Raw genomic sequence first — 20,553 nt, 5'->3', positions numbered from 1 at the left:
GACACATTTTACTGTTGCACTGAAAACGAACCAGAAGTGTGTGTTTTAAACAGTCGTAGGTTTTGTTTTGGTTGTTTATGCTTATATAAACTTTTATTATTTTTATTTGCTACAACCTCTTGCTCCACAATAATGGGGAAAAGGCAGCACCAAAAAGATAAGATGTGAGTTGAAATGAGAGTAAAATTTAACGTGTTTGCACTCAACAGTAACTGTTGAGCATTATATGGCTATATTGTCTGATTATTTCACTGAAAACAGAATGTGTATATTTGTATTGCTGTGATATCGTGTTATGTGTAATCTGAGGTTTATAATGTATTTGTTTGAAAACTGTAAAGTTCAAATTGCAACTGCAGTAACGTTATCTTAATTTGACGTGATGTTGTGTCGTTGCACTGTATTATTATTTAATAGTAAACTGCTACCCATTTGTTATTTTAATTTAATTCAGATTTTTCAGTAATTATAATAACATTCGTTATATCTGTCTGTTTCAGGTACATCACATGTACAGAATACACTCAGTTCTATGGAGGGAAGAAATCAGGTACTGAAAATAGTCTGGATGTAACTTACTGAACTTATTTATATTAATAAAACATCTGTTGAACATTCAACAGTAAACAGAAAACTTTGTGGGATACATAACATTGAGGGATACATATTAATAGATAGATTACTGTCATGTCATGTGAGGGAAAATAAGTATATAATATATAAATAAGTAAATAAAGCACATTGCAGATTGTGAAATCTAAGTACACTACTATTCAAAATTTTGGCTCAGAAAGATTTTGTTTTTGTACTTTTATTCAGCAAAGATGCATTAAATTGATCCAAAGTAACAGTAGAGTTGTTTATAATGTTACCAAATTCTATTTCAGGTAACTGATGTTCATGTGAGATATATAAATACATACATACATACACACACACATATATATATATATATATATATATATATATATATATATATATTTCAGCTTTCCCATAGCAGGAATAAATTACATTTGAAAATATATTAAAATAGAAGACCAATATACCGATATTTCTTTCAACAGCATTTAGAAAAAAAATACTGTTGCACAGTAGTGTATGTAATGCTTTTGGTTTTCCTGTCATTCACTATGTTTTTTGATTGATTGCACCACATATAGTTTGATTTTGTAGACTTTGTGTTTGATATTGCTGGTGCTTTTTCCTCCAAAACACTGACAAAATTAGCCTTTTGTCTTCGTTTATAGAAATCCCACGAGCCAATTTCAGACGTCTGCCCTTTGATCACTGCAGGTGAGATTTCACTTCTTTCATGTTGGATAAAAAAAAAGTCCTTTGTGTCTCTTCTGGTCAGTAGTTTAGCTCTAGTGCAATATATTCTGCTTTCATAACTGCTGATCTGGGGTTTCAAACAATGCTTTCATTGTTTGTTTGTTTTTGTGAGTTGTGTGTTTTGTGTCAGTTTCTTCTCAATGTCAAAATCCTTTTCTCATATTCCAGTTTAATATGCATAGACAGCTATTGGTTGACAATTGTAGGTTTACTTTCAGAAAATTGTTATTTTAAAACATTGCTCTGGTTATTGGAGCAGCCTGATGTTTCTCAAAAATCATGTGAGTTTGGGCTGTTGTTCTTTCATTTTAGTGGAAGATGGGGAGACTTTGGAAACAATCAGTGTGCTTGGTGGCTCAGAAATGACACACGGGAGCTTTAGTTTAGTGGCATACTGTATGCATGATTTTTAATGTTCTTCTCTTATTTCTTGAATAGTTTGTCTCTTCAGCCCTTTGAGTATCCCATGTGCACAGTGGATGGGGTGGTTTTTGACCTAATGTAAGTATAAGTAATATATTAGTCATTTGTAAAGCTGTTATTTGCATTCATGATTTTATAAAAGCTTACATTTATTAATTATATACTTTTATTTTATAGTAGCTTATATTTATTTATTGCATACACTTCCCTTCACAAGTTTAAGGGGGGCAAAATTAATACTTTGATTCAGCAAGAATGCATCCAATTGGTCAAAAGTGACCGTAAAGACATTTACATTGTTACAAAAATTCTATTTAAAATAAAAACAAAAAATCCTGAAAGATCAAACTTTCTTTTGTTTCCACAAAAATATAAAGCAGCACAACAACATTGATGATAATAATAAGCAATATTTCTTGAGCAGCAAATCAGCATGTTAGAATGATTTCTGAAGTATCATGAGACACTGAAGACTGGAGTAATGATGCTGAAAATCATGCAGCTTTGTCATCACAGGAATAAAATAGAAAAGTTATAATACATTGTTATAATGTTTAAAATAGTATGTATTTTTAATCAAATAAACACAGGCTTGGTAAGTATAAAAGACTTCTTCTTTCAAAAGGGTTAAAAAATCTTCATCCCCAAACATTTGAATTGAAGTGTACATATCTCAAATGGTGTGGTGATGCCAGAAAAAAAAAAAACATTTGTTTTCTCTTTAGGAGCATTGTGCCTTGGATCAAGAAGTTTGGTACCAACCCCATAACAGGAGAGGTATTTCAGATTTTCTGATGTATAATATTTGTTTGACATGGACCTATACACTTTAAAATCATTAAAGGGGAAAGTTCTCTTTTACTTTTAAAAATCCCAACTGAGGTGAGACCCTTGAGGAAGGCACCAAACCCTTAACTGCATGGATTCAACCACCAGAGGGCGTCAGACTCCTTTTGAGGAGAATTCAGGGCTTAACTGATTACAGTTATCAACTCCAGATGTATGTGTAATTAAAAATAAATTGTGTATATATATATATATATATATATAATCAGATTAACTGAAATAAACCTGGCTTATTTGGTAAACAGGCCCCAGCAATTAACCACCTAGCAACAGCCCAGAACCCACTAGCAACTACATAGGAACGCTCTGAAAAACATTCAAAGCTCAATATGCTTTGGTAAAAAAGTGTAAATTAAATGTTATGATGATAACCCAAAGCCTTTCATAATCACCAATTCGTGATATATTTGCCAAACGGTAGGTATTTTCTGCTTTGAGAGTTTAGTTTTATGTTTTGTAGTCAAGCTTAATGTGAAGTGAAGTGACATTCAGCCAAGTATGGTGACCCATACTCAGAATTTGTGCTCTGCATTTAACCCATCCGAAATGCACACACACAGAGCAGTGAACACACACACACACACTGTGAGCACACACCCGGAGCAGTGGGCAGCCATTTATGCTGCGGCGCCCGGGGAGCAGTTGGGGGTTCGGTGCCTTGCTCAAGGGCACCTAAGTCGTGGTATTGAAGGTGGAGAGAGAACTGTATATGCACTCCCCCCACCCACAATTCCTGCCGGCCCGGGACTCGAACTCACAACCTTTCGATTTTGAGTCCGACTCTCTAACCATTAGGCCACGACTTCCCCTTAATGTGTCACTTAGAGGGGAAATGCTCTATTGTAACCAAAACGATTAAAAAAATAATCATAACAGATGCGTAAGAAATCAAATGAACAGTAAAAAAGTAAAACTAAAAATACTGTCATTAAAAACAAATAAAAAATAAAAGAGGGAAATAAATAAGATGAAAGTGCCAATAAAGTGTTAAGATAACCGAAAGCCTTTCATAATCTTAATTTCATTACATGCTGCCAAACAGTTAGTATTTTCTGCTTTGAGAGTTTCATTTTATGTTTTGGATAGTATTCAAGCTTAATGCGGTGCTCAGAGGGAAAAAACTCTATTTCTGGACTCATCTAGAAATCATTATTGAGACCATAATGAAGATATTTCACAGGCCTGCTGATGGTGGCTAACAGCGTTCAGTGTGCCAGAAGTGCATGTGGGTGTGAATTGCTGTGTAATCAGTTCACTGGATGCACGTCACTGCACTCTTAATTTATGGAATAGGAGTTATAGGATCTCTGTGTGCATGCTGCATGCATAATCATTCAGCACTAGCGTCAGAAAAAGTTGTGTGAATGTTTACACAGAGCGTGATGTAGGGAGTCCTGTATTTACTCGCTTTAAAATCCATATTGAGTGTCAATCAAGGCACATGGCTGTCATCTGTAATGCATCTTTACATCTTCATAGCTGTGCATCTGAGTGAGAGCATGTCTGGACATGCCACCGTGATTTTGTGTGTTAGTATACTACACAGTGAGACTGTGTTATCCGAAGTATTCATGATTGATTTGTCTCACTAGATGAAGAGGAGGAAAGTGCTGGAGTTGATTAGGGCTGATGAGAAACACAGACTGTGTGTGTGTGTGTGTGTGTGTTTAAGTGACTTTTACAGAGACCTCTTGGACATGCCAGGACTTGTTCTCCAGTGGAGATATTCTGCCTTACAAGTTTGTGTTTTAATGGGTAGCAGTGAGGCAGGTTATCAGATACGTGTTATGTGTATGTGATTGTTAGGAAAGGCAAGTTGACTTGTGTATCACAGGGATTCCCAAACCTTTTTGTCAGCCCATTAGAAAATATTCACTTAAAGTACCCCTTGATATTTTAAATTAATATTCCTATAGTTTAATGTCACTTTCATGTATTCACAGTTCTCTGATATCCTTTTTTTTAGTAACTGTTTAATTTTGACTTTGTGCTGGACGTTAATGTGAACTCAAATTTCTACATTCACACTGGTGTTTTAGGAAACCAATCAATTTGAATAATAATATTGTTAGAGGTGTTTGCAAAGCAAGGCATCACTTTTTTATCTTGCAAATGTATTGTTATTATTTGAAATTAATTATAATAATTTTTATTTTACACTACAAGATACAATAATAATATGTATACCTTTAAATTCACTTTGAGAAGAGTAGAACATCAGACTATAAAGTTTCTTAGTTAATTCACAGCCATAATTTAAGAATTACACTAAGGGCCATTAATATTTTTGTACAGCCCTTTTTATTAATTAATTTAAATTATATTTTATGGTTAATTATCAGCTCTTCATCAACTCTCTGCATTTCTCTCATGAACCCCCAGGGGTTTGCAAACCCTGTGTTGCTCATTTTATACACAATGGTGATGCAAAGTGCTTTACATAAAAAAGGGTTTAAAAATAATCATAACAGAAGCTGAGGAAATACAATTTAAAAGTAATTTAAAAAGTACAATTGATTTGCTATGTAATTAAAAACCAATAAAAATAAAATGAAAGAATAAATATGAGGATGCAGTGCATTAGTTGAATGCAGCACAGTATTCATTCAGTAAATGCACAGCTATGCATTCTTGTGGACATGAAATCACAATTGGCCTCATTTATGTTCCTAATAAAAATATTTTACTGTGCAAAATTGATGAATGCATGATATTCATCACCATTTATCAAGATATGAAGCATTTTTCTACCTCTTCTGCTGATTTAAGTAAGATTGTGTGTCTGGGGGAAAATAATATTAGCCAATACTATCAAGCCAGTTGATCAGTCAAATTCTAATGGATGAAATCCATGCATCCAGTCAGACTGCAGCTGATGCAGGATCCATCAGGTCTTTAGTCTGAGACAGTCTAGCAGTCAGATGGCCAGCTACTGGGTTTATCATGGAGGGAGAGGCTTAAAATAATCCAGAGAATGGAGAGCAGTATCTTATAGAGTCTGAATCAGTGGGTCACTGGACACACAGTGTGGTCATTTAAGGCAATCATATGAAACTTTATTTGCTCATCTCATCAAGTGTCATTAGACACAGGAATTTAATTAATGTGGTTAAAGCCATACTAGCCCCAGCATTGCATGATGGTGTAAAATGAGTATTATTCAGTTAGCATCTTGTCTTATCATTGCCCAAACATGTGCTGTATGAACTGTCGATCAGCCAATTTGTGCTTAAACACAATCAGACATGAACAGGGTGTGATTACATTATATCTGAAATGTAGGTGTGTCAGAAAGTCTGAAAGATATAGTCACTAACTCCTTAACTTCCCTTTTCTTTCTCTTTCTGTAGAAGCTTGAGGCTAAATCCCTCATCAAGCTTAATTTCAGCAAAAACAATGAAGGTAAATATGATTGTGTGTGTGTGTGCGCTCGTGATCCTCTTACCTGGCCTGCTTCAACAGCAAGATGTGCTAATGACAAGAAATAATGGATTTATGGATTTATGTCCTCTACAGTGCATATTCTGTCTTTTCTCTCTCTACTTTAGGGAAGTACCATTGTCCTGTGCTCTACACAGTGTTCACAAACAACTCCCACATTGTTACCAACAAAGTCACAGGAAATGTTTTCTCTTATGAGGTAAGACACGCTACATCCCAAAAGGGCCTTCCTATACTCAATACTTCTGTAGCATTTTTTTCTCCCTGTGGTCCAGTTATAATGTTATTCAAGGTTTCTTGCACCCAAAACAGTTATAATGCAGTTTTTCAGTCATAATTATTTTATTTTTACCAATTTTATTTGTTTTAAAGTAAACATTCTGTTTTTCTACTAAAGGAATATTTTACCCGAACATGAAATAATCATTTATTAAAATGACTTAAATATATATTTTAGAAATATTTCTAAATGTATATTTATTTGTATAATTATATTCTAAATTCATTTATAAAAAATATATCGTAAATTATTTTATTTTATAAATTTAAATGAACGTATTCACTCTCGTATTGGATTTTTTCTTCTTTCGTGGAACACAAAGGGATCATTTTATCGAAGTTCTGTTCAACAAAAACAGTGACCACTGAATGTTGTAGTCCATATGACTCGTGCACTGTTGCAAGTTTTTTGAATCCATATAATGAAATATAAACCATTAATGCGGTTGTGACATCACATCCGTGATGTCTGAATTACCCATTTTTGCTGTTCAGTTTCCATGCATGGTGGAAAATGTAGGTCTACACTAAAGAGCATGGAAAATCCTGTTGTTCATGTCCCCTTTAATATCATGCTTACGTCAGTAATTTTTTTTATTGATGCAATAACCTTCTTTAAACCGTATAAATGTGTACGTAAGTGGTCAATATTCTGTGGATGTGTGTTTTGTTTAGGCAGTGGAACAGCTCAACATCAAGACAAAGAGTTATAAAGACCTGTTGACAGATGAACCTTTTACTCGCCAGGATCTCATCACACTACAGGTGACAAGCACAGAGAGTGTGTTAACGACGGTCGAATATGATTAAGCGATGTCGCATGAGCGAGGGTGCTGTTATATCAGCATGGCTGTGATTTCATACAGATTTTAATTTGAAGTTTGTATATGTCTTTGTGTCAAAACCTGTGCTTTTTGTGTGATTGCAATGTTATGAAATGGCAATGTACAGTCTGTTCACATCCACAGTGATCACAGTTGTCGAGAGAGAGACAGACCGTCAGGCTTATTCTGTAGTATCTGTTTTATTTAACTATAACAATACTGATCCTGCAGTCATTTCATCGGTATGAGTGTTAAAACACTGTTTCCACAAGAGCCACATGTTAGCATATGAACTGTATTTTAAAATGTCCTTTTCATGATTAATGTCCTCATAAAACCTGTAAACCTGGTAACAAGGATGCCAAAAGATAGACAGAAAAATCTGTACATTTTTTTAAGTCAAAAATGAAGACTGCAATAAAGCACTAGTTGAGGACCTGCACATTTTATGAATAAAACACAGCATGTTTATGTATAGATGGTGTTAAAAAGTACAGTAGCATATGGCGACTGTCTAAAGTTGTGTAAAGCCTTACCTGTAAATCCATTTGAGTGTAAAAAAAAATTTCTATAAAAATCTATGCATGGTGCTAACATGTTAGGATCTGTGTTAGTAGGTCTTGTACAGTGGGTATAGAAAAGAATCATCCCGCTTTAAAATAATAAAACATTTTGTTGCTTTGCAATTTGAAATGAAGATGGACACAGTTTTTGTTTTATCCAGCTAAATTTACTCAGTGCAACTTATAACATCAAACTGAACGATATGGTATGTCTTTCCTCAGACAGGGAAACGTGGGCATGTGTGAAAGACTCCGTGTTTTCTGTCTGTGTTCATCTGACCTCCAGTGTCCTGTATCCATAGAAAGCAAGCAAGCCATGCTGTCCTTGCATGGTTTATTTTAGCTCAGGGAGAGAGTTGATGGGTAGGAGCTTTGGATGTGTCTTACCCTGGAGCTCGAGGAAGGGCAGGTCAGGGAGGTGATGGGCGACAAGGTTTTCAGACAGACACAGAGGTTATTTTTGGGAGCCATGTGGGGTGGGACACCAGGGGGAGTTTTAAAAGGATTGATGGAGGAATATTTGAAAAGAGAGAGCTGGTTGAGTGAGAGTTGAGCTGAAAAAGCAGGACTGAAGCGACCTGTGGTACAGTTTCACTGTCTGACCTATTTGGAACGGATACTATGGTGGGTCACGCAAAGAGTGGAGGAGAGAGTGAGATGAAAAGGTCCTGAACTCTCTTTTGTTTGTGTGAGAGTGTGTTGCAGCAGCCAAGCCCTCAAACTGTCCAGCCAGCAACATTTCCACTAAACTGATAAAACTGTGCCAAAACAAATTCATTTATTATGATCGTTTACTTGTCTTTCTATTTAGGGAAAAATATGACACGAGCTGTTTTATAACAATTATCCAGTCCTGAGTCGAGGACATATTTCATTTGTTTTTATTACTTCATTTCTACATAGTCAACAAATCCGAAGATGTCATATAACATCTCATTTTGTCCTTTTATATCACAGGATCCTACGAATCTGGATAAATTCAATGTCTCTGACTTCTTCCATGTGAAGAACAATATGAAAGTCCTTGACCCTGGTGAGTTAAGTGTTTTCAGTGCAGTACAAAAAAAGTGCAGTTTGTTTTAACAAAGGTCTCAGTATTTTGGGAACCGCATACTGCTCTTAAAGTATGCAGTATATAGTGTGCAGATTTGGTTTGCGGCAGTGTCATATGGTCTAAAATTAAATGAACATATTACAATTAATAAATAAAAGCGAATTATGAAATATTGATTATAAAATATGAATATACTGTAATAAAAAGTTTGGATGTGCTTGCTTTGTGTTTGTGGAAACCTGGATATTTCACATGCAAGGTAATCAGGTTTTTGTGACTGTTGTATTGTATTGTGGAGATTTGTCACTTTTATGAGCTCCATTCTTTTATCGCCTACAGACGAGGAGAAAGCCAAGCAGAGCCCATCATACCATCTGAAAACCACAAACCTGGAGACGCGTGAAACCCTTGCAGAGCTCTACAGGGACTATAAAGGAGATGAGCTATTGGCCTCCACTATGAAAGAGCCAGTAGCCAAAAAAACAGACAAGCTCAATGCTGTGAGTATTTTAAGATATTGCCTTTCTAGCTTTAGTTGGGGCAGATTCTTCTCTCTCAACTGTGTTCATTTATTCATTGATTCTTTTCTGTTTGTTGTCACTTTGGTTACACCTGTTAATGGATCAAAAAATACTTGATTAACATTTGTAGTCAGCAAGGACACGTTAAATTGATCAAAAGTGACAGTAAAACATTTGTTACTGAAGATTTCTGTTTCAAAAAATGCTGTTATTTTTTAACTTTCTATTCTTCCAAGAATCCTAAAAAATATATATAAAATGGTTTCTGCAAAATATTAAGCAGCACAAATGTTTTCAGCCTTAACATTAAAACGAAATGTTTTTTGAGCATCGAATCAGCATATTAGAATGATTTCTGTCAGTGACACTGATGACTGAAGCTGAAAATTCTGATTTGCATCACAGGAATAAATTAAATTCTAAAATATATTGCATTAGAAAAATTAGATATTTCAAAATATTATTTTGATTGTATTTTTAACAATTAAATTAAGCCTTTGTAAGTGTAAGAGACCTCTTTCAAAAGCATTAAAAGACCTCAAACTTTCAGCAGTGTAAGAATGGGTGCTAATGTGGTCTCCTTTGAGGTGTTTAGGGCCAGATTAAACCGTTCTGTGCAGTGCTGTTTGGGTCACAGTGAAGTATCTTGCTGTGTCTGTGTGAAGTGCATTATGAGGTGATGCTTCTCAGACTCTACCACCATCACACAGCAACTGGAGCAGAAGAAAATGCCTAGCAGGATCCTCAACCGACCACATACACTCACAGCAAGAATAACAATTTCTTCTGAACGTCATGTCAATTTTTTGCATTTGTAAATATTTTTTTACTGATCTAAAATTAACATACCATGTATCTATCTGGTGTCGTCTCTCAGGAAGTGAGTAATTGGTATCTAAACCGTGAGTGTTTTTTTTTTTTTTTTCATACTTGATCTGCGATGGTTTTAAGTGCGTCTTTGGCTGTGTCTCAACTCTTCTTTTAGCCCAGGTTGAAGTGTCTGCCCCCGTGCTTTTAGTTATATTAGCTTTGCTTGCTCAGCCCATTCAAATTTTGCAGGCATTGAATGTAATTGGCTTGACTTTTGGCTTGAATGCCAGTCTATTTCAGCCCAAGTCATGCTGGATTGGCATTGTGATGCTGAAATAGACTGGAATCCTGACCCACTCTCCTACTCATTACGCTTTGCTATTTCTATGCCATACTAAGAAAAGTATGATATCCCAAAGATTAACTATTACCAAAATAACTATTACTATTACCATTTTGAGTACCATTTTTGAAGGCCAGAATTTCAAAAAAAATTTATAGATTTAAATAATTAAAATAAAATCATTATTCATTGTGCATTATGCTACAGAAATAAATACTACCTTAATGTGACTTATATATTCATAATAAAGTGTTATTTTAATTTGTGATATTACACGATATTAATGTTTTAATATATTTTGATCAAATAAATAAGAGAGCAAAAACAAGAGAAAGAGACGTAAATTATTATTTATTTTTTTTTACTTACCCCAAACTTTTGTGTAGTGCAGTTTATCACTTTAAATTAATTCCATTGAATACTGAAATGTAAAGTGTTAAAGAAAAGCCCATTTTGTTCACTTGTTCATTAAAGATCAGTTGAGAAGAAGCATCTGCACATAGACTCATCCAAACGCACCTGAATTGCCCCACACGAATCAGTAAAACATATCCATATCTGTCCATATTCATAAACGTATCTGTCTTCACAAAGAATGGATGATAAAACACTTTTGTTAAGTGTGATGGACACATTAGCAGGTGTTAGTGATGTCATGCATGTGAATATCATTTAGTTGTTTTGGATGTGGGTGTTAGAGCTTATTTTGTCTTATCTGGAGAGTCTTATCTGTTATGCATGTCTGTCTCTCTTTCTCCAGGCTCACTATTCCACTGGAAGAGTGTCTGCCTCCTTTACATCTACAGCTATGGCTCCAGCCACCACCCATGAAGCAGGTAATGGAGCTATAAATGAAACTTGCTTTCCTTTCTTACTCGTACCAATTTTAGCCAGCTGACCATTTTAGCTTGCTCTTGTCACATATGTGTGATATATGCATCATGATGGCCAGGTCACACATTTCCTATTAGTCCTCTCAGGGTTCCTTCTCTTTGTTACTACCCTCAGGCCATCTAAGATGTAGGTAAGTTTGTTTCTTCATCAGAACAGATTTGGAGAAATTTAGTGAATGGGTGCCATCAGAATGAGAGTTCAATCAGCTGATAAAACATCACAATAATCCACTAGTAATTCACACCACTCCAGTCCATCTGAAGCTTGTGACCATCCATAATCCATAATAATGCTTCCTACAGTGAAAAAGTCCATCCCCTGTTGTTTTCTCACATCAGAATCCACCGACATATTTCTTTAGAGATGTTTTGGACTGTTTAATCTGTGCATATTTCTCTCCTGATTCAGATGAGATGGAGGAAGCAATATTATGGATAGAGGACTCATATTTTACCCAGAACCAACCATTTGAAGTTAAATGATGGATTTGTTTATTAAAAATGCACAGCTTTTCACTTTAGTAGATGTTAATTGATAGACTAGAGTCGTGTGGATTACTTCTTGTTATGTTCTTGTCAGCTGTTTGGACTCTCATTCTGACGGCACCCATTCACTACAGAGGATCCATTAGTGAGCAAGTGATGTAATGCTAAATTTCTCCAGATCTGTTATGATCCAGAAACGAATTCATCCACATCTTAGATGACCTGAGCATGTTTAGATTTTCAGCAAATTTGCATTTCTGGGTTAACCATTCCTTTAATGTCTACTCTACATATCCTGAATACATCTAGTTGTATCTAATATATAAAGTTGCTTTGGGTTCAAGTATCTGCTAAATGTGCAAATGTAAATGTCAACGTGACTGGTGATGCACACAACAAATAACATTATTTCCTATTTTGTTTATGCTGGGAAGAAGTTACATGCATTTCATAACATTGCATCATTGCGTGCCTGAAACTCCTGGCAAGTGTTAGTATTTTATTCTCATTTAAATTGAACCTGGCTTCAGTATACCTCAGGAAACCATCTGGCAGCTGTCAAATTGGTCTTGCATACCTGTTCATTCTCTTTCAAACTAGTATAAGGCTGTAAATGATACAAAAATGTTGTCAGTGCTATCCGCTGCAGAGTCCTTCATAAATTTAATGAATGAAAATATTTGTCTTATTTCAGATGCTATTTCTGATGATGCCGTTCGCTTCCAGTATGTTAAGAAGAAAGGCTATGTCCGCCTGCACACGAACAAAGGAGATGTGAATGTGGAGTTGCACTGTGATAAGGTAACGCAACGTGAAACGGTCAAACACTAACACAAACCTTAGTATATTTAAGTATATGTGTTGGTTGATTTAAACTTTTAAAGTGTTGTTGTTCTAAACCCATAAAAGCTTCGTTCGTCTTCGGAACACAATTTAAGATATTTTGGATGAAAACCTGGAGGCTTGAGACTGTCCCATAGACTGCCAAGTAAATAAGAGTTGTTTCTACATATATTTAGCTTTGATTTGAAATGAAATGGCGTATCCTTGTGACAGAAGAGCACACGCAGCACAGTGATATGGAGTGACACAGAGGAGACCATTGAAAAAGGAATTATTGAATAAAGTCATTTATTTTTGTTTTCTTAGCTTACAAAAACTGTTCCCGTCGCTTCATAAAACCCAGATTGCACATCTGATGGCAGATGGAGTATTGTGTCTACGACTTTTCATACCTTTTATGGACCTTGACACTGTTATTTACTTGGCAGTCTATGAGACCGTCTCAAGCCTCCAGGTTTTCATCCAAAATATCTTAAATTGTGTTTCGAAGATGAACAGAGCTTTTACTGGTTTGGAACGACATGCGGGTAAGTTATTAATGACAAAATGTTCATTTTAGGGTGGAGTATCCCTTTAAGTCACGCTTTCATTGCATTAGATACAAAACATCAAAGCAAATGGCATCCGCAAACAACTGCTGCTAGAGCTTCCCTCAAAACTAACTTCACATTTATGTGACACTTTTTCAATTATTTTTAATCCAAGGTCCTGTTTTTGGATGTATGAAATCAGTTCCAATCAAGATGTTCTTTTGCAGGAGTTCACGTTCAAAAAAAGCAGCTTTTTGTTGGTCAATGCAGCAAATTCACTTAATACATGTATACAACTCAACTCCAATTCAGACATAAAAACACAGACCTGTGCAGATATTTGTGGATTAAGCAGGGGTTTGTTAGCGGTGTGTAATGTACTTTGCTCTCTGTGTGTGTGAGTAGTGGTCTATAGGCCATCTTGTCTGTACATAATATATAATTCATCCATTCAGAGTGCTCGGTCTCACTGACACACTTGCAACTGCTGACCTACATCGATTGACTCACTCTATGTTCTTTATTTCTGTTTTTTTTTACTTTGTCTTGTTTTTCTTACTCTGCTCTGTTATAGTTTCCTGTTTGTTTTTGCTGTTAATGTTATACAGTCTCTCTGTGTCCTTTTCTAATGCATTTTCTCTCTTCTCGTTTCTTGGTGTGCTCTGTATCCCACTGAGCTTGTAAAATCATCTTTGCCATGAAACACCTCCTCAGAAAAAATTCTGTTCGTTCTGGCCTTGCGCTGGCGGTAAAACTTACCCATAGTTCTCTCTTCTTAGCTGAGCAGATGCAGAGTCCCTGTTCTTATTTATGTGAGAGCGTGTGCCAGGTTCTCATTCCCGGGTCAGACCTGCACATCAGTCACTTTATACCCATCAATAAGTGTACAGTACAGGGGAATTTGAACGTTTTTTAATTACATATATAATATTCCATACACTTAAATAAAAAAAAAATGCAATTTAGCACTATTTTATCACTTTTATGAACACTTTGGCTCAGTCTTTAATTGATGCAGTGCACAAAAGCAGACGGCCTTTACAAGGCTACAGGATAAAATACTTAATTTGGTCAGAAAATCCTTTGAATTTTATATTTAAATTTAATCTAAAGTTTAGGGAAAATATTGTGAAAACTGAAGTACTTTGTGCTATTTAAAGTGTGCAGAGACAGCTATTAAATGCATCCAGTAGTAGCGTGTGTGTGTTTGTGTCAGTGTGACTTGGGAACCAAGGTAAGAACTGCCTAATGGACACAGAAACAGTATTTCATTCTCTTCGTAGTCCTAGTATCTAGATGCTATTTTTGTGTCTTTTCAGTGGCAGTTTGCTTGTCAAATCAGGATAAAGAGGAGAGGTCACATTGATAAGAAAATTACCCTCTGCCTTTTTTCTTCCTCTCCTCCACTCACTCCCTCCCTTCTGTGGCTTGTTTGCATTTTTGATGATTCTATTTGTGGTGCAGTGTTTACAAAGTAGTAAAGGCCTTTTTTTACTGTAAGGGTAAGTATTATGAAAGGACAAGAAAAATACCAAGATCATGTTCATATCTCACTCCAAAACAAAATTGAATTCTATTTTGTCAAGCTTATTTTGGGGTATTTTGCTTTTCATAACAATTAAGCAAACATTTTACTGTAATATAATCAGAAATACATTAAGTACAATGGCTTTAAAATGAAACACAATACAGTATTTAACCTATACAGTACATGCACTTTACAATTTAAATAATATTTTTTATTGATGTATTTATTTATTCAATGTAGTAAAAATAATATTCATAATTTTTAATAAATAAAAATAATTTATATTTATGTATCTTGAATTACTATGAGAATTTAGCATTATGAGAATTTTGCGAGAAATGTGGTTGATAATTATTTTCAAAAAAAGGTAAATGCAAAACTGAATTCTTTAATCCTCCTAAAATAGTCTTCATTTATATAAGCAAAATGATTCTTTATTTTACTTTTTTATTTTTTTATTTGTCTATAAACAAAAGTCTCCTTGTCCAGGATTTACAGTTTACAGCACATGATGGCAATTAGATTGAAACGTCATTGTGGACCGTTATGTAACATTGTCAGGTCTAGATGGAGCAGATGATTGAGATCTTACTTGACTGCTTTATTTTTGTAAGTGCTTTTTGTGTAAGTGTGTGGCATTGAAATGGGAATGTTTTTTTATTTATTTTAAGTTTTGACATGCTTGACCTCCTCTCAGGGTGACTTGCAAAACTTTAATGTGGAATTTGCTTCTGTCTTTTCTGAACACAAAATCAGTTTATTGACTCGCAGAGGTTTTATTTAAAGAGAGGGATGTCTGATCACCATAGAAACAAACACAAACATTTACAGAGCGGGAGAGGAAGCTACTGCTTAAACCTTCAGTGCCTTGGTTTTTTTAAACAACGTCTTACATAAGCAAGCCGTTCACCTCCTGAATAACCTTGCAGACTCATACATTCAAAGCTGCCAAATGTATTACTAACAAACCTAATTGTTTATTGACCTTTATAGCTCACAGACGGTCTTTTTGCTTGCACACAAGGGCTTTGTGAAAAGGGCTTGTACATATGTGAAGTAAAATAATTAAGTCATCATCTGAAATTATAGTGGACAAAGCCCCTGTAATATTCATGAGTGATTAAAATCTGCAAGCTGCAGTTTCATTAATGTGAATGTTTAGCAGTCCTTTAATTGGAGACAGGCTTAAACTTTCACTTTGGTTGAATCTCATGAAGAAATACCGTATATTTCACCTCCAATATCATAGCAAAAAAGGATCATTAAGAATTTTTACATTTCTAATTTCATTTTTACTTTTGATTTTATAGTTCCTTGTTTTAACTATTTAATGACTTTTTGTTTTTGTAGAGATTTAGAGCGCATTAGTAATATGTGCCTATAGGCAGGTGCACAACACTCTTACACTTTGCTTATTACACACACAGGAAAACACATCAGCACACAAACATTTTTAAAATGAAAAGTTACATTATGCCATGTAAATAGCGAACCCGCTATGGCGCAAGTGCAACTGGCTTTTAAAGGGGATAGGAGATGAGAATTTGATTGGTTTGTTGCATGTTACACACATTACTCATTAAGAGAATAAGAACAACCCATTTAGCCCATGCATTCTCATGGGCCGACCGATTTATCATCATTAAAAACTAGCAAAAGTGGATTCGGACACAAGTGAACCAGCGCCGTGTGCTTTAGACCATGTTCTTAGATCGTTAAAATAGGCCCTTTTTCTGTTTCGAAACTATTTTAACTATTTACAATTTTCCTATTTCCTAGAGATTCATTAGGTTCATATGAGTCAAAAGATCTTCAAAAGAGTGTTTTTGTAGGTTGTCCTGATGTTGTTTGTAAATTAATCAATTTCTTCACACCTTCTTCAGTTTAGGGGCTGCTATTCAAGTGTCATCATATTGACAGAGTTTTCATAAATCACATTTGCTGATGTGTTTTATTCCTTGCAGGTCCCCAAGGCTGGAGAAAACTTTATTAAACTGTGTAAGAAAGGATATTATGATGGCACAATATTCCACCGCTCTATTAGAAATTTCATGGTAAATATATTTTTCATAAAATTTCATTTTATTCATTTTGTAACTGAAGTAGTTTAGACATTTAAATTTCTCGGTCAGACTTGGAATTTTCCATGACATTGGAGTTCACAGATTTCAAGCCATTTAAAGCTATAGAATTACCGTAAAAAATTTATTTATTTTTTTTTAGATTCAAGGAGGAGACCCTACAGGGACTGGTACAGGTAATCATTTTTACATTAGTTCTGAATCATTTATCATTTTGATCACTCATGTATAACTGTTCCAACTCGGACTGTGACAGTGATGATTATTTGCACAGTGTTAACGAGCACAATGTTTTGATTTTAATGATGCATTAATAAATTTTGTAATTAACATTACCTAAGATTAATAAATGCTGTAGAAGTATTGTCCATGTTAACTAAAGTAGTTAAGTAATGTTAACTAATGAACCGTATTGTAAAGTGTTACCAGATTTTTTTTTTTTTTTTTTAGTAATTAAAAATAAAACAAGTAGACAGAATAGAAGTAGAATAGAGAGTGCTAGTGTTAGATGGTCAAGGTTTTTTTTATAGAAAACAAGTAGGTAGAATAGAAAACCGCATAGAGAGTGCTAGAGTTAGAGGGTCAAGTGTAGATGGAAGAGGTAATAACAGTAATGTCTAATCTTGACTTAAATCTCTAAAAAAGGTTAGACTAACAATGCTTTCTCTAACAGTTTAAGTGACCCACCTGCAGAACACAAAGCCATGTTCACGTAATTTAAATCTCTGGGTTCGCGTACCTCTCTTGTGATTCCGCATGAATCCAAATGTTTCAATGGTCGTGATGTGGCAGTCTTCACACTTTGTTTGGAAAAGTGTGAGCAATATTGATATTTAACATGTCTTTTACCAGGAAAGAGCAAGTAGAGCCTTGTTTTCATTCACATCAAATTAAAAATGGCATCTATCCTCACCAAAGTGCTATATATATTGAATGCGTGGTTTTAGTTACAAGTATAAGCCAGATGGATGACTTCGAGTGGAAGCAGTTATTGGAAGTTTAGTCTTTCATCAAAGCATCTGCTCTTGCAAATAGTTTTTTATATTCAGTTTCATTTTATTACTTTCTCAAACTTTCCTGAGCTGTCTAGAGAATTTGAGCTGAGCTTCCGTCAGAACATTAAACTGAACGGCTTTTTTGATCCACATTTGCAAGGGATGTTTTCCTGTGGTTATTAAAAGGTGGAGGTCTAACTGAGAAACAGAAAGGGTAAGAAAGGACTGGAGTTAATGCACTTTACCCCATGTATCTAAAATTCAATCCCGTAAAAAATGCACCAGCCCCACCTGAGACCCTTGCGTAAAAAGAAGGATTGAGAGCAAGAGGAAGTGAAGGAAATAAACCGACAGATTTTTCATGAACGGAGAGTCAGTTTTAAAATGTGATCTTGCAGTCTTCTCTTGCTTATATTATCATGCACATTGAGACAAGGTTTGCTATTGCATTTGACCTAAAATAGATGCAAATAAGAGGGAGAGACATTGCATCAAAAGTGTGCTTTTAGTTGCTTGAGTGGGACAGAGTGTCAGAATGGCAACAATTATGCAAATATATTCTCTTGATTATAATTGTACAATATGGTTAATTAAAGGCACATGAGGCACATGAGGAATAATTCACACAGAAATGTAAATTATTATTGTCATTATTTACTCACCATTGTTTCATTTCATGTCTCTATGACTGATTTATGAACGCAAAAGGAGAATTTTTGAAGAATATCCTGGCACCTCTTTTTAGTTTAATGAAAGTGAATATGGCTCAAATATAAGAGCAATCGTGTGATGAACAGAATTTAAAGTTATTCTCTGATTTTTTTTTTTTTTTTTTTTCCTGGTTAGATCTTTTTAATCTAAAACCCTATATATATATATATATATATATATATATATATAAGAAATAAAATTAACTTTAACTGAAATTAAATAAAATACAATAATAACAAATACAAATTTTAGTTGAAGTGCTGAAAGAACTAAAATGAAATAAACTAAAACTTAATCAAACTATGTAGAGAGATTTTGTGAAAGAAAAAAAAAAGACAAAACCACACAACAAAATTACTAAAACTTGCAAATTAAAATTAAAACAAAAAAGATACAAAATAAAATCTAATTCCAAATAATAAACTATAATAGTTATACTAAAACAATACTGGATCCAGTTAATCGGACTGGTTTGATTCTTGAGTTTAACTGACTGATTGTCATCTGGACACAATGAATAACGACTTAATAATAGTAACCAAATTATCAAAATGTTTTGTGGATGCTGCAAAGTCATGAGTGTGACAAATCACAAAATGTTCCTTTGAAGAAATGCAGCGTTCGATAATAATGGTGTGCTGTTCAGCTGTGGATGAATGTGCAGTGATTATGATTCTCTAGGTTTCTTCTACAAAATTAAATGAAGGCTTCTTACACAGCATTTGCTATCAGTTCTGCAGAAGACATCACAACTCACACTACTGTGCGTGAATGAGTGTGTGGATATAAAGATCTGTATACTTAATGGAAAGAAGGAAAAGATCATAAAAATCTTTCCCATATGACAAAGAATATATATATTTAAAAAAAGTAGATAATTTTAAAGCATATATATTTCAAACCTTAAATAGTTTTGTGGTGCTCATTGGCTGTGATTTGCTTAGTTAAAATTACAGCAATCATATGACTGGGTTTTTACATCAATTGCCGGTTAATCAGATTAAACACATTAAATTGTATATTTCCATCTGCAATAATTTTCCATTAGTCACTGCAGACTCAAAACGTCAATGTCGTAATTCAATCTTGAATAGATTGCCTTTGCATGAAATTTATTTTTTATGTATGGGTCAAAGGACCTGATTTATTATTTATTGCATTATTTTTTAAGTAATTAAGTCATAATATTAAAAGTAAAATATATGGTAGAATTATTATTATTATTCATCTCTGTCTCCAAATAATTTGAAATGTATCATTACATCACTTGCTCAGCAGTAGATTCTCTGCAGTGAATGGGTGCCGTCAGAATGACAGTCAAAACAGCTAATAAAAACAAAAAATTACATTAAAACAACTCCAGTCCATTAATTAACATCTTGTGAAGTGAAAAGCTGTGTTTGAAAGAAACCAATCCATCATTTTAACTTTAAACCATTTGTTCCAGCTAAATCAGGAGATTCTGGGGAAATAAAGATCAAGCACTGTTAAAAAATGTGTTTGTGGATTGAGAAGACAACAGGGTTCTGGACTATTTTAGCCAGAAGGGATGGTTTAAAGTTAAAATACTTTGATGGATTTGTTTTCTTCTTGTGGATTATTGTGATGATCTCATTAGCATGAAATGCTAAATTTCTCCTAATCCATTCCGATGAACAATCAATCTCATCTCCATCTTAGATGTCCTGAGGGTGGGCAGATTTTCAGCAAATTTTCATTTTTGGCTGAAATATTCCTTTAATGGAAATCTATTAGGCAACATCTATAATGAACTTGGCCCATTGACTGTTGTCTAAATATTCTGTGCTAATCCACAGCAGACCACAGATGCTTGGATTTAACCTTCTAACTCTGGATTTTAATATTTCTTTAATGTGGTCTCTTAAGTGTTCAAAATTATTAAATTAATTCCAGAGGTGGGTAGAGTACCCAAAAACTGTACTCAAGTAAAAGTAAAAGTACTTATAGAAATATTTACTCAAGTAAAAGTACTAGTCTGAATAGTTACTTGAGTAAGAGTAAAAAAGTATCGAATAAAAAATCTACTCAA

The 20,553-nt window shown here is 34.4% G+C and overlaps 1 protein-coding gene across 1 annotated transcript in view; it reads left to right on the top strand.

Moving 5' to 3' along the window:
- LOC132139987 (RING-type E3 ubiquitin-protein ligase PPIL2-like) overlaps window positions 1-20,553 on the top strand; it is a 28,848-nt gene continuing 8,295 nt past the window's right edge. Inside the window, exons 1-14 of the mRNA XM_059548731.1 lie at window positions 1-164; window positions 501-550; window positions 1,248-1,293; window positions 1,771-1,833; window positions 2,481-2,532; window positions 5,952-6,003; window positions 6,150-6,241; window positions 6,997-7,086; window positions 8,666-8,741; window positions 9,102-9,262; window positions 11,197-11,272; window positions 12,510-12,616; window positions 16,681-16,770; window positions 16,940-16,973. Coding sequence (XP_059404714.1) covers window positions 133-164; window positions 501-550; window positions 1,248-1,293; window positions 1,771-1,833; window positions 2,481-2,532; window positions 5,952-6,003; window positions 6,150-6,241; window positions 6,997-7,086; window positions 8,666-8,741; window positions 9,102-9,262; window positions 11,197-11,272; window positions 12,510-12,616; window positions 16,681-16,770; window positions 16,940-16,973 — 1,021 coding nt within the window. The 5' untranslated portion in view covers window positions 1-132. The remainder of the gene's footprint in view (window positions 165-500; window positions 551-1,247; window positions 1,294-1,770; window positions 1,834-2,480; window positions 2,533-5,951; window positions 6,004-6,149; window positions 6,242-6,996; window positions 7,087-8,665; window positions 8,742-9,101; window positions 9,263-11,196; window positions 11,273-12,509; window positions 12,617-16,680; window positions 16,771-16,939; window positions 16,974-20,553) is intronic.

Source organism: Carassius carassius, chromosome 4 (genome assembly GCF_963082965.1).
Source record: "Carassius carassius chromosome 4, fCarCar2.1, whole genome shotgun sequence".
Lineage (NCBI taxonomy): Eukaryota > Metazoa > Chordata > Actinopteri > Cypriniformes > Cyprinidae > Carassius > Carassius carassius.
The sequence above is the reverse complement of the archived record's forward strand: the minus strand, read 5'-3'. Positions and strand labels throughout refer to the sequence as shown.